Source organism: Tupaia chinensis, unplaced genomic scaffold, assembly GCF_000334495.1.
Source record: "Tupaia chinensis unplaced genomic scaffold, TupChi_1.0 Scaffold000539_1, whole genome shotgun sequence".
NCBI lineage: Eukaryota > Metazoa > Chordata > Mammalia > Scandentia > Tupaiidae > Tupaia > Tupaia belangeri.
The window spans coordinates 3,595,895-3,610,321 of record NW_006160052.1 but is presented as its reverse complement, the minus strand read 5'-3'; the positions used below and the strand labels follow the sequence as shown (position 1 = coordinate 3,610,321).

General features: G+C 49.0%; 1 protein-coding gene across 5 annotated transcripts in view; it reads left to right on the top strand.

Annotated features, from left to right (window-relative positions):
• The first annotated feature begins 9,406 nt into the window (after positions 1–9,406).
• The window catches only part of HPS1 (HPS1 biogenesis of lysosomal organelles complex 3 subunit 1), a 34,885-nt gene continuing 29,864 nt past the window's right edge, over positions 9,407–14,427 (top strand). For 2 of the 5 annotated variants that reach the window (XM_027775277.1, XM_006157362.3), the window contains exons 1-2: positions 9,416–9,492; positions 12,593–12,709. In XM_027775277.1, the coding sequence (XP_027631078.1) occupies positions 12,593–12,709 (117 nt within the window). In that variant the 5' untranslated portion in view covers positions 9,416–9,492. Of the gene's footprint in view, positions 9,493–10,635; positions 10,835–12,070; positions 12,226–12,592; positions 12,710–14,427 lie in introns of all 5 variants that reach the window. The other 3 variants (XM_027775279.1, XM_027775278.1, XM_014591173.2) reach the window with 3 other exon arrangements.

The following is a 14,427-nucleotide window of genomic DNA, read 5'->3' as shown; positions in this document are numbered from 1 at the left end:
GCGGATCTCGCCTGTGCCCCCCAAGGCCCCTCCACACCCCCCCCAGAATAGCTGATCTCTGCTGTATCCTACAGAGACCCTCCACAGCCCCCCCAGAATAGCTGATCTCTGCTGTATCCTACAGAGACCCTCCACAGCCCCCCCAGAATAGCTGATCTCTGCTGTATCCTACAGAGACCCTCCACAGCCCCCCCAGAATAGCTGATCTCTGCTGTGTCCTACAGAGACCCTCCACAGCGCCCCCCAGAACAGCTGGTCTCTGGCTTGGGGAGGCTAACCAGCAGCTCTGACGAGTGATGAGTGGAGCTATGACCAGCCTTGGCTGTAGAATGCGGAGCCCAGGCTCACTGTGACCCACCTGGGGCCCTCCTGGTCTGCTCCTCTGTTTTTCTGCAGATCAGTTTAAGGACCACTCCCGCCAACAACAATAACCATAGGTGATGCTTCTTGGCATTTCCAGGTCCTGGGAGGCCGAGCCAGTCAGCACCCACACACACATGCTGCGTCAGGTACTGCTTGCTCCCCCACCACTCTGAGGTTTAGAAGTCTCCATCTTTCCAGACCAAACAAACCCATCAACCATTGGCATGGGCGTGGTGTTTGCAAATACCACTCTAGAACAAGAAAGTCAAAATACAGCAAAGTGAGGCCAGAAAGTGGTGTGGTGGTTAAGGCATTGGACCCCCACATGGCCAATGGCAGTTCAAGTCCCGGACCTGGTAGATTGAAACTCATGCTGGGCATGTATGCATGTGTGCCCAAAATCCCAAAAGGAGAATGGAGAAGAGATTTTGGCATGGCTATCCCTCAGGGGAGTGATTTCTCATTTTCCCTCTCCAGCAATTGCATGTGCCCTGTGGTTAAAACCTTTAAAAATAAAAATACAGCAAAGTAAGAGCTTCGGCATCACTTCCTCCCAAACACAGAGCAGCCCCTGGGGTGCAGGGAGCATCTGGGAGGAGCAGCCCAGGTTCCACATGATGGGCTCAGGAAAAAATCCCACGGTCCTAGCCAAGAGATGGCACCTCCCACAGCCATGTCACGGGCCTTACGCTTCTGAATGTTACTCGTGAACCTATTCTAGGATCCCTTTTCAAGTTGTAAATGCTATGTAATAAATTATATTTCTGGAAGAAGTGAAAGGAAACCTTAGCTTTATCCATCTGGAAACTGGCAAAATGAACACAGGAACACCTCCCAGGAAACGTTTCTTCTGAGCAGGGGACTTTACCAGGTGTTAATATTTTCTTCCAGAAAACAGATGCTAGTATGGTTTACATGAGCCTGGTGATTGCAGAGAGTTTGGGTCCATGAGGCGGTTTCTAATTTGGGGTAATGTTTTGTAAGTTATAAAATGTGACTAACTTTGCGTTTCCAGGCGTTCTGTGCAGAGAGGGAGGTAGCTGTCGCCACACTACAGCTCCACCTTCACCGGGCGTGTGATGAACAGACGCGCACTGGGGATCTTTGAGTCTGTGCTATGTTCTTTTCCCTTCCCCCATACACTGTGCTTCGACTACTCTAAGTAGAAATTAAATTTCGTCACTCAAGTTAGACGTCGTTGTATTAGTTAAAGTAACTGTTAACCACAGTAAGAGGTAAACCCAAGAACCTCAATGGCTTCATGCTGTTGAGGTTTCTTTCTCATCGCTCTCGTACAGCTCAACGTGTGTGGCAGGGAAGAGGGTGGTGGCTCTGCTCATCGAGGTTATTTAGGGATCTGGACTAGTGTAGGCCCTCTGCTGTCTTCAGCCCTTCCCACAAGGTTGCCATGGGCATCAGCATGCAGCTGGCGGACAAGGAGAGAGCGCCAGGGTGGCATGAGGTGCCCAGGGCCCCACCTGGAGCTGGCACAGAAGGCAGCCATGTAGTTCCACCTAAGCGCTGGAGGTGAAGTCCCTCGATGGGCAGCTACATTTTGTGAAAAAGGAACACGAAGCTCTGATGGATGGTAGGAGGCCAGAGGATGAGTCAAGGATGTGAGGTCCCTTCAGTTGATGTGTCATCAGTGAATGCTACAGAATGTGTGTGGTGATACCTAAATCCCGAAGGACTTCTTTGCAGGCTCCATAATGACCCATGGGAGCATTCTTCTCTACCTCTCCCACCCTCAAGTCCTGCTTCTCCTAGTTCTTGGCTGATGTTTATCAGAAAACAATCTCTGTGTTGCTCCACTGCTACCCAGCTGGGTTCCATGGGACACTAGGTCCTGCGCCCCCTCCTGGACATGCCAAAAATAGGATTCGAAACTCAAAGAGCAGAGTGGGTTACAGGTCAGCGGAGAATCACAGAGCCCACAGCACTAGGCCTCATAGTACCCATCGTGAGAGATCGTAACAACGGAGCCCACAGTTCTGTGCACCTCAGAAGACGAGTTGCTCAGCCTCTCTGGATCTCAGCGTCCTCACCTGTGAAATGAATACTCTGTATTAAGTGAACTCTAAAGTCCCCAGTACGTCCAGTTGTCCCCTTCTACGTCAGATGGGGTCCTGTTCAGCTGCCACTCCATTTTCTCCTCATGTCAACTTATATATTAGATACACCCTTTTGACATATTTCAAAGTTAGCTGTCAATCGTTGTCACTATTTCTACATGAATATAATATGCCTTTCAGAATGCATGTGAAATTTGACGCAAATAACACGTTTTGAAGACACACACGCACACATACACACACCCCGCCAACCAGGGATAAGGTTGTTTTTTTTTTTTTCTTTGAGTTCATTACCTAACTCTTGCCATCCAAATTTCTTCCAAGCAGTGATTTAGTGCAGATTTAATGTACACTAAACACGCCCCAAGGTATAGTCACCTTATTAGGAGGCTAGCGAGAGGAAGCCAGAAGGAACCTCGAGGGACAGTGAAAAGGAAGATTGAGAGAGACAGAGAGACAAAGAATGAACCGTCCAAAATAATGCTGAGCAAGATGCAGGGAAGGCGGAGGAGCAGTATAAAAGAGTAAAAGTGTGAAGAAATCTAAAAATATGTAAAACAATAGTAATGTCTCATAAGAGTCAAATATATATATTGAATTAAAAACAATAATAGCACGTATATTTGTTTGTTTTTTTGGGGGGGAGAGGTTTTTGCTATAGGGCATGTGCGCTTGCCAGACAGACAGGGAGAGACAGAGAGACAGAAAGCGAGAAATCACCCCCCACGGGGGATGGCCACACCGCAATCCCTTCTCCTCCATTCTCCTCTTGGGATCTTGGGCACGCACACACACGCACCCGGCGTGAGTTTAAGCCACCGGGTTCGGGACGCGAACCACAGTCGACTACATGGGAGTCCAGCGACATAGCCATTACGCTAACTGCTGGTCCCAATAGCACGTATATTGAAAGCAAGTAAATGAAAAGTACTCCAACATCCTTCCATTTGCAAGGAAGAGGTAAAAGTGCCGATATATACTCAACTTTTGTAAACCAAGGCTACATGATTTCATCCCAGTGGAAACCACTACAAGAATATTAAAAGAGTATATTAAGTGAATAAGATGAGGACTCAAATTATAACACAAAATTCTTGGTCTAAAAGAAGAGAAATATAACAAAGCCGAGGTGAGGCAGATAAAATGTAAATAGTAAGATAAATTTAAAACCAGACAATTACAAAAAGTAAATGGAATACACACCACAATAAACAAAGACTGAGCCAGACCCTTAACACAGCAGTGGTGTCATTGAGAGCCACGTGACTCACCAGGTTTGAATCCCAGCCCCAGTAGCTTAAAATATACATGGGCACCTTACATGTGGGCCCCAGATCCTGATGGATGGAGGAATGGAGGAAAAAGGATTGCAAAAATATACATGGGCATCTTACACGCGTGCCCCAAATCCTGATGGGTGGAGAGGAATGGAGGAAAAAGGATTGCAGTGTGACCACACACCATTAGTGTATTCTCTCTCTCTCTCTCTCTCTCCCTCTCTCCCCCTTCCGCTCTCCCCCTCTCCCTCTCTCCCTCTCTCCCTCTCTCCCTCCCTCCCTCTCTCTCTCTCTCTCTGGCAATAAATAAAGAACAAGACAAAGATGATCAGAGAAAAGAAAAAAAAGTCCAACTAAAAGTTTCAGAAAACATTAAAATTTAAGAAGGTAAAAGGATTAAGGAAAAGATCATGAGGCCGGGCAGTGGCATGCTGGTTAAGGCAGCTGAATCCCAACTGTGCAGTCCAAGTCCTGAACGAGGTGGCTTGCAAAACACACCAGGCACATGTGCACGCGTGCCAAAAATCCTGACAGGAGAAATGGATTAGAAGGGATCACGGCGTGGCCATCCCCCATGACAGGACGGGGGGTGGGGTGCTTTCTCACTTTCTCTCTGTGTCCAGTGGGTGCATGTACCCTCTAGCAAATTAAAAGAAAGAAAAGAAAATGATGCGCTATGCAAAAAAAAAAAAAAAAAGGAGATGCATTTATGTTGATATGAGACAATACATGCTTTTGGAAAATAAAAAGCATCATTATTGAGAGACGTTTCATAAAGATGGAAGTTGTGATTTAACAGTGAAAGATATAACTAAATTTGCATGGACCTAATCACAGATCCTATAAGTAAAGCAAAACCTCACAAAAATAAACAAAAGAAGAAACAGACAAATTCACTATTAGAACAAGAGATTTTTTTTTTTGGAGAGGGTTTTTTTCACTATAGGGCGCATGCGCTCACCAGACAGAGAGACAGAAAGCGAGAAATCACCCCTCAGGGGGGATGGCCACGCCACAATCCCTTCTCCTCCATTCTCCTCTTGGGATCTTGGGCGTGCACACACACGTGCCCAGCGTGTTTTAAGCCACCGGGTCCGGGACGCGAACCGCGGTCGACTATGTGGGAGTTCAGCGACATAGCCATTACGCTAACTGCTGGTCCCTAGAACAAGAGATTTTTTTAAGCACACTTTTCTCAGAAAATGAGAGAAAACGCAGTGAAAAGTAAAAAAAGAATAGAAAAGCTTTAAACACTACAATGAATGCATGTCACCTAAGTGATGTATTACAGGACGTCACAGGCAACGAATGAATACATAGTCCTTTTTCAATGCCCCGTGAAAACATTTACAAAACTTGACTGTATGTTGTGACATAAAGTTTCAAAAAGAATTCAAAAGAATGATAACATACAGTGTATTTCTAACAACAATGGAATACCACGGAAATTTTAAAATATATCTAACTAGAAAATCCCCCTGTGTTTAAAAATTAATAAACACTCTTTGAAACAATGCATGAAGTGTGTGTGTGGGGGGGGGATAGAAACCATAATAAAAAGTAGAAAATATTTTAAGCTAAGTTAAAAATATTAGATATCAAAATGTGTGGGAAGAAGGGGCCAGAAGGTGGCAGATGCTCCATGAGGCAGACCCACATGGGAAGGTTGCTGGTTCAAGTCTGGAGCCCTCCCTGCACGTGCTGGCACACAGATGCCCACGGTCCAGGCTGGCTGGGTTTGGGAGCGGATCACAGCACCGGGACCCTATCAGGAATACTGTCTGTCTCTCTTGCTTGTGGAATAAATTAAAAAAAAAAAAAAACTTGATGAAAACGTGCAGGAAGAACGTGCAACTTCTGGTAATGAAGGCATTATATCAGACTGGCCCTTTTGCCAAGAGCAATTATAAACCAAGGGCAAAATTTTTAAAAACAACTCTTTGAAAGAAATGGAGGGCAGCTAAAGAGGGAGGAACCTCAGGGGAAGGTGCTAAGGGGAGGGAATCATGGGTAAAACACACATTTACTTAGCTTCCCCGGAAGGAATTCCCCCAGTTCACAACAAAAAGATCCAGCAGAAAGCACCCACTGTACTGGGCTGTCGAAGCAACTGGTGTTCAGGACCGCGGAGAAAGGGAACGGCAGCAGGAGTTTAAGACCTTTTAGGCAGGACGCACAAAGCAAAAAGATTTCTCCTCTTCAAAACTCAGTTAAGAAAGTGAAAAGATGAAGCCACAGACTGCCCCCAACTCATAAAAAAAGAAAAAGAAAGAAAGAAAGAAAGAAAGAAAGAAAGAAAGAAGAAAGAAAGAAAGAAAGAAAGAAAGAAAGAAAGAAAGAAAGAAAGAAAGAAAGAAAAGCAAAATAGTTATCTGACAAAGGCCTTGTCTCCCAAGTATAAAAGAAACTGAGAAAGTAAAAGAAAAGCAATCTGATTTTTTTTTTTTAGAGATTTTTGCTATAGGGTGCATGTGCTCACCAGAGAGACACAGACGGACAGAAAGCGAGAAATCACCCCCCAGGGGGGATGGCCACACCACAATCCCTTCTCCTCTATTCTCCTCCCGGGATCTTGGGCACGCACGCACACACGTTCGTCGTGAGTTTTAAGCCACTAGGTCTGAGACTCGAACCGTAATTGATTATGGGGGATTCCAGTGACATAGCCATTACGCTTTCTGCTGGTCCCAGCAATCCAGTTTTTAAAAGGGCAAAAGATTTCAACATTTTACTAGAGAAGAGATACAGTTTATGAGCACATGAAAAGAAGTTCGGCAGCCACAGTCATTAGGAATATGGACATGTAAACCGTGGTGAGACACCATGGAATACCTACGCTAATACAAAGAGAGGGAAAGGGAGAAGTTTCCCCCCAGGAGGGATGGCCGCACCACAATCCCTTCTCCTCCATTCTCCTCTTAGGATTTTTGAGCATGCACACACATGCACCTGGCATGATTTTCAAGCCATCGGTCTGAGACTCAAACTGCAGTTGGCCATGGCCATGGCCATGTGGGAGTCCAGCACCTTAACCACCATGCCACCTGTTGGCCAAAGTTTAAACAGGACAACGTAAGAACTAAGGCTTACTAAGCAACTGAGGGGGGTGGGCAATCTAAAATGATACTTAGACTTTGGAAAAGGGTTCAGTAGTCTAATACAAATTTAGACATAGACCTACTACACAGTCCAGCCATTTCACTCCTAGGGATTTACCCAAGTGAAATAAAAACTTAGAAGGACCACCTCACATCCATTAGGGTGGTTACTATCCAAAAAAAAAAGCCAAAATAAAACAGAAAGTGTTGGTGAGGATGTGGAGAAATTCAAATCTGCACAGCTGCTGAGAATGTAAAATGGTATAGCCACGATAGGAAACAGTATGGGAGGTTCCTCAAAATTTCAAAAATAGAATTAGCTGGGTTGGCAGGTGTCATGGTCATTGAGGCACTGGACTCTCCCATGGCCAACTGTGGTTCGAGTCCCGGACTTGGTGACTTGCTTTCTCACTTTCTTTCTCTATCTGTCTCTCTGTCTCTCTCTGGTGAGTGCATGTGCCCTGTAGCAAATTAAATAAATAAACATTAAATTGAAAAATAGAATTACCAGGTGATCCAGCAATTTCACTTCTGAATATATATCGAAAGGTGGAAAGCAAGATTGCAAAGAGATGTTTGTCTACCTGAGTTCACGGTCATATTATCGCCAAAAATGGAAGTGGATGAATGGGTAAGCAAAATGTGGTATGTGCATACCGTAGAGTGTTATTCAGGATTACACGGGAAAGTGTGACACATGCTACAGCACGGGGGGACCTCGAGGACATTATGCTGTGTGAAATAAGCCAGGCCATAAAAAGACAGATACCACGATTTCACTGGTAGGAGAGACTTAGGGTGGTCAGCGTCACAGAAACAGAAAGCAAAAGGGTTTCTGGGGGCCGGGTGAGAGATGAAACAAGCCTTTGTGTAAGGTCCAGAGTTTGCATTTCACAAGACGAAAAGGTACACAATGGTGATGGTCTCACACTGTGAGTTTACGTAATACAGCAAACTGTGCACTGGGAATTGGGTAAGGTGGTAAGTGGTATGTATTTTATAACTTCAAAAACGTGAAAAAAAAACTTACGTTGACACAAGAACCTATATATTAACTAAAGCAAGATTAAATGGAATCATTTCAAAATTTAAAATGAATGCTACAAGATACCATTAAGAAAATGAAAACAAAACCACAATTTTTTAAAGAAAGAAAACTTGTTTTCTGGAAGCAAGTAAAACGATAAATGGTAAGTTTTCCCCACATAATAGGGAAAAACTGCAAATCATGTAGCTGATAAGGGAGTTATGTCTAGAACATAAAGAAAAAAACTCTTACAGCCCAATAACATAAAGACAAATGATTTTTTTTTAATGGATAAAGGATTTGAATGGACGTTTCTCCAAGGAAGACATACCAAGAGGCAAACAGCACATGAGAAGATGCAGAACAGCATTAGACATTAGGGAAACGCAAATCAATGCGAGGGGCTCCACTCCACACCCCCTAGGGTGCCTCGAACAACAATTTTTTAAATGGACAATAACAAGTATTGGCAAGGATGTGGATGAATTGGAACCTTCTGACATCACTGGTGGGAAATGGGGGATGAATAAACAGCAGCACATCCATTTGTTGCAATTTATTCAACCACAGAATTCGGGCTTATGAAGCGTTTGACACCAGAGAGCCGCGAGCGTGCGCAGAGCAGGCAGATGGACGGACCCACCATCGTAGTGGCTGCCGACAGCGCCCCGCAAGGGGTGTGTTGTAGCCGGGGTTGGAGGATGGCTCCCCAAGGCGGGCTGGGAGGGGTGGGAAGAGGCGATGCTCGCCTTGATTATTCCAGATCTGGAGGGGACAGGGGCATCGATCTTTGGCCCCTGCCTTGTTCCCCAAGGGATGCTCATTCTGCTGCACTCCCAGCCAGTCCTGCACCCCGTCCCCTGCTGGACCTGGCGCAAACCTTCCAGGTGGCACGGAGTAACCAAGGAGAGGGGTGGGTGAGATGGGGCCCTTCCGTGATCCACCTCAGGACCCCCACCTCAGCCATCCCAGTACACATACAATTTAAATACGTTTTGCAGATACTGGCTCAAGACAAAAGCCTTAGTGTGCTCCCCACTCCCAAACGGACTGGGAACCCTTATAAATTCCAGCGTTGCCCCTCAGGGAGCAACCCGCACGTCTCCCCAGGAGGTCAGGGGAAGCAGGCACAGAGGCACAGCTCTTGGGCCAGAACCCCGTTCTGCAAGGAAAGCCAAAGGCGGGGAGGAGCCCAGCCTGGGAGCCAGGAAACCTGGGTTCTGATCAATAACTTATGTCTTCTCTCTGAGCTTCATTTCCCCTTCTGTAAAATGGGGCCAAATGGGAAGGGTCCCCGTGCCTTGGCGGGGAACCAGGAGCTGAAGCCAGCAGAAGGGCCAAGCACTGCAGGGCACTTAGCAGGTGCCCCTGAGCGCTGTGGACCGTCCCCCAGCCCTCTGGGCCTCATGCCCTCCTTCATGACGGGAGCCATGGACACAGGCCCCAGGATTTGCAGCGCTCCTGCGGTGGTGCTGAGCAGAAGACGGCCTGGAGGGCAGGGGCTGTGCCAGGCAGGGGCGGAGCTCGAACCCGCAGAACTGGAAGGCAAGTCCTGCCCCTCTGGGAGCCGGCGGTCACGCGGCGCGGTCACGTGCTCCTACCCGGAAGCATCGGGGCACTCAGGGCTGACCCCACGGTGTGTCGGCAGCGACCTGGTATGTGGGGCTCGGAGCGCCGCACCTGGCTGCCCCCGGGGGCCGCGGGGCTGCGTCCTGAAGGGGCCGAGGGGCCCCGGGCTCCGGGGCCCGCCCCGCCCCCAGCCTCCCTGCCCGGGCGGGTGGCCGGGGAGGGTCTCTGCGCCTCTCCAAGCCAGGGGTTCTCCAGCGGCGAAGTGGGGCGGACGCCACAGGGCAAGCTCCTTCCCAGAGTCATCGGGAAGTTCGAGGGGGAGCAGCGGGTATTGGGGTGAAACTCCTGCATAAGCCGCGGGGAGCGGGGCAAACGGGAACTGCCCCTGAAGGCGGAGCCCAGCGGCGCGAGCCCCTCTGGGCGCAGGGCCAGGCGGGGACTTCCGGGGGTGGGCCCTAGACGGCTCTGCGGGGAGACAGCACCAAGGGGGCGCTTGGGGGCTCGGGAGGAGGGGCCGGGGCCAGGTCAGCTGGGACGTCCTCAGCTTGGCCCAGAGCCATCTGGGGCTCACTCTCAGAGCGGGATAACGGAACAGGGACGTCACAAAATGACCCCGGCAAGGTTCTCTTTCCAGCAGTCTAGGGGCAGGGGGGGGAAGAGCCTAACATGCAGAGAAGCGTGCCGGGGCCTCAGGGAAAGTGGCATTAAGGCCGGCCTCGCAGGGGAGGCAGCCGGCCTCAGGATTACCTGCAAAAGCTGCTAAGCCCTAACAGCCCTTGCCCTCTGCCTCTTACACCGTTTTGTTTCCTGAATAAGTTTTCTATTGCTCCTGCCTTTTATCAAAATGTGAATGATTTGGGAATCGGTTTAGTTTATCCTGTTGAAGAAGGGAAGCTGGGAAATAAGAATAATGACCGCTCACAGGTGTACATAAAGCGGAGTTTGTAAGATGGCAGAAGCCAGCCTGGGTCCTCTGCAGATGCTCTCTGTAACCCTGGGGGAGGTAGAGCAGGCTGTTCCTCCCACCACAGCGGAAGTGTGAGGCTCAGAGCGGGTGCAGTGACTTGCCAAAGCCAAAGCTGGAGCCTGGGCACGCAGCTCACTGACCAAGGACTGCCTGGGCCTGAGAGGGACCTTGGCACGCTCCGTCCTTCTGCAGCGCGTCCGCCCAGGACAGCCAGCGGTTGGGACCTGAGCCTCTGCTTCCCTCATGTCCCCTCTGTTTGAAGTGTCCCCAGGCCCGAGGATGCTGCGCGTGCTGCTCTTCTGTGAGCAGGTCACTGAGGGTGTCTGCTGCAGCCCCCTGTGAACCTCTAGCTGCCTCCAGAGCTCCCCTGTGCTCTTCGCCAAGGTAGATGGTCCTGCCCACCCGGGCAGACGGGGAAGCTCCTGCCCCACCTGGGGCTCTGGGAGGCCAGCCGGAAGCAGGTGGCGACAGCACTGAGCACTCCTCCCACCTCTCCTCCAGCACTGCGTCCTGATGCCCCTCTGCCTGGCCACTTTCAACCCTCGCATCCAGGCGGTCACCTCGACCTGCTAGGTCCCTAACTAGACCTCTCGAAACTACCTGTCCTCTCCATTGTGCCAGCTTCCACTAGGGAGCGGGCTCTGTAACCCACACTGAGATCACCGGTGTCCACGACCTTGACCTGGCCCATCTTAGCCAGCCTGTCACTCCTCTGCTCCTCAGCCTACAGGGTCCCCCTGCCGTCGCCCACAGCTCCCATTCTGTAGCCCAACATGCCTCAGTCTGCACGCTTGCTTCTGACTGGGCGACCCCATAAACCCTCAACCCTGTCACCCAGAACCATCCGCCAGTCTCTTCTTCCCCCGCGTGGCCCGGTCTCTGCCTTCATGTTTAGCAGTTCCACGGGGATAGGCTGCACTCTTGTTAGTTCTCTGTGCTGTTCTGTCTCCTCGGGGTGGCCTGTAGACAGCTAGGTCAGGGCAGTCTCCTCATCGTCCTGGCTCAGCACACACAATACAACCCCGTCTGCGTGGCACCCGGGTGCTCCAGAGCATTGGCCATCCGCCTGTGCCCTCTCACTGCAGCCAGCCAGCCTGGAGCTCTGGCCTTGCCAGCTATGGTCAGGCTCCCCAGCGGGCTGAGAGGTTCAATGTCTTGCACCCTGAAGGGCCAATGTAGAGCGTGGGGAGCTCCGCATTGAGAATCTACCAGTTGGTGAATAATAAAACACATTTTATATGATCAAGCATTAAAATGTGTTTCACAGAGGGTGTGTGTCAGCAGTAGGCAGGAGGGGGTAGGGGTGGGCCAGGAGGGTGTAGGGTGGTGGAGCAGGAAGATCAGAAGGGCTAAAGACATTTGTGGGGACCAGCAGTTGGCATAATGGCTACGTTGCTGGACTCCCATGTAGTTGACCATGGTTTGAGTCCCAGACCCGGTGGCTTAAACTCACACTGGCTGTGTGTGCATGCGTTCCCAGGACCCTGAGAGAATGGAGGAGAAGGGATTGTGGTGTGGCCATCCCCGCTAGAGGATGATTTCTCTGTTTCTGCCTGTCTCTCTCTGTCTTTCTGGTGAGCTCACGTGCCCTAGAGCAAAAAAAAAAAAAAAATTTGTGGATATGGTGGCAGCTGAGTTGGTTTGACAAGGAACCTTGGACAGGGCCCTTAGGCAGCCTCTGTTTGCACCGAGGGCAGAGGGAGCTGTTGAATCGCTGAAATACCCCTCAAGCTGTGAAGCGCCTCTTCTGCAGCTGTCTTCTATCTGAGGGAAAGACCTCCCTGGGGTGCTCAGGGGCAGAGGTGCACCAGCTGCCCTCCACTGCAGGCCAGGCACTGACCGTCTGCTGCAGGTGAGAGCCCCATGCGGTCGGCTCCTTGTCTAGACCAAGAACCAGGTCCTCGTCTTATGTTGGTGCCGGCAGACCCCATGGTGGATCTGATGTGATGGTGAGAGGGGCCGAAGGAAAAAGGGGGAGGGCCCCAGCCTTGACATTGCAATGCTGGGGTTCAGATCCCAACCCTGCCACATCAGTCTGTGCCCGTGCCCTGCTCTGTAAAATAGGGGTCACTGACGTGCCGGCTTTATTGAGCTGTGAGGGTGCGGCGAGTCAATACCAGGAAGGCCCTAGTGGTGGTGCCTGGGGTTAGGAATCTTTGTTGCTCAGGCTGAGCATAGACTTGGGGCTGGGGCACCCTGGCCTTGCTTCTCCCTGGTAGATGAAGTGCGTCCTGGTGGCCACGGAGGGTGCGGAAGTCCTCTTCTACTGGACTGACGAGGAGTTTGAAGACAGTCTCCGGCTGAAGTTTGCACAGTCAGACAATGAGGAGGAGACGGTGAGTGCGGGGTGGGAGTCTGCCATCGTTGGATGCCCTCTCCCCCAATTCATGTGTTGGGACTTAATTGTGTTTATTATAAAGGCGTTAGGCGGAAACTATCCTTTCTGGCATCCCAGAGTGGGGCTTTTGGGTGTGATCAGGTCATTTGGGTGGGTTGTCTCAGTGCCTTTCCTGCTGTAAAGGCTTGACCATCCAACGGATGCATTAACCCACTGCACTTCAGCACGTCAGATCCCCATCAGCATCACCAGTATCTTGTCAGTCTTTAAAGGGAGGTAAGAGTTCAATGATTACAGACATTCAAGTGGTTTTATTTAAGCTTAGAAACAGGTCTATCTGAGACTGCAGTGGGATGGCCACACCACAATCCCTTCTCCATTCTCTCCTCTGGATTTTGGAGACACACACACACACACACACACACACACACACACACACACACAGTGTGCTTTTCAGGCCACCAGGTCTGGGACTTGAACTGCATAGTTAGCTATGTTGGATCCAGCCTTCATTCAAAAGGGAGATGTTAAACTGATCAGGCAGCCTTTTTTTTTTTTTTTTTTTTTGGAAAGATTTTCACTGTAGGGCGCGTGCGCTCGCCAGACAGAGAGAGACATAGAGACAGAAAGCGAGAAATCACCCCCCAGGGGGGATGGTCACGCCGCAATCCCTTCTCCTCTCGGGATTTTGGGCACGCACGCACACACGCCCGGCGTGAATTTTAAGCCACCGGGTCCGGGACACGAACCGCGGTCGACTACGTGGGATGGGAGTCCAGCGACATAGCCATTACGTTAACTGCTGGTTCCCGGATCCAGCCTTCTTAATCACCATGCCACTGACTGACCTGACTCTTACTTTTTGACAACTAATACATATCATTTTTAAATTAAGAATTCGTAAGTATTTCCACTCTTAAACTATGGGTTAAAATAGGTCAATTTAAGAAGCAAAGTATTCGGTAGCCTTTTGCTTGTTCTTTATTGAAAACCCGGTAAGGAAACCAACTCCTGAATTTCAGTTGCTAAATGACTAGTGTAAGGGGGGAAGTCTTTACATTTTAATTTTTATGTATGCAGCACTTTTTTCTGGTCACATAAAGAAACGTAAGTTAATTGTAGGAGACTTGGAAATACAGGGAAATAGCTTTCACCTAACCCATAGTTTCACCACCTGAACTATTAGCTCTTTAATGAGTCTTTAAAAATCTAAAAGTCTTTGGGTCTTTTTCTTTTTCCTGTAGTTGAGATCATATCACCTTTACAGTTTTATTTCCTACTTTTTTCACTTGTCATTGTATCAAGATCTTTCTTCGGTCTTGTTAAATATCCTCAAAAGCATAATTCTTAATGGAGGAATTGTATCCCAGTGCATTAATAAACACATCACTTATTTCACCATTTTGCTAATATTGAGCATATATATTGCTTCTGTTGGGTCATTGGAGAAGTCATGATGTAATTTTCTATAATTTTCTATGCAAAAAATGCATCATGACTTTTCCGATGACTCAATAGTTTGTTAGGTCTTTTGCTGTAGACAACATTTGTACTTAAATTTTAACCCACATCTGGTATTTCAGTAAGGTAAATTTCTAAAAATAGTAATGTTGAGTCAGAAGCCCCTCGAAGGTACTGTACCGCTGTATAATTCCATCAAGTTGTACAGGACAGTACCCTTTCACACCCTATACACCAACAGCTTTCATCTCCCCC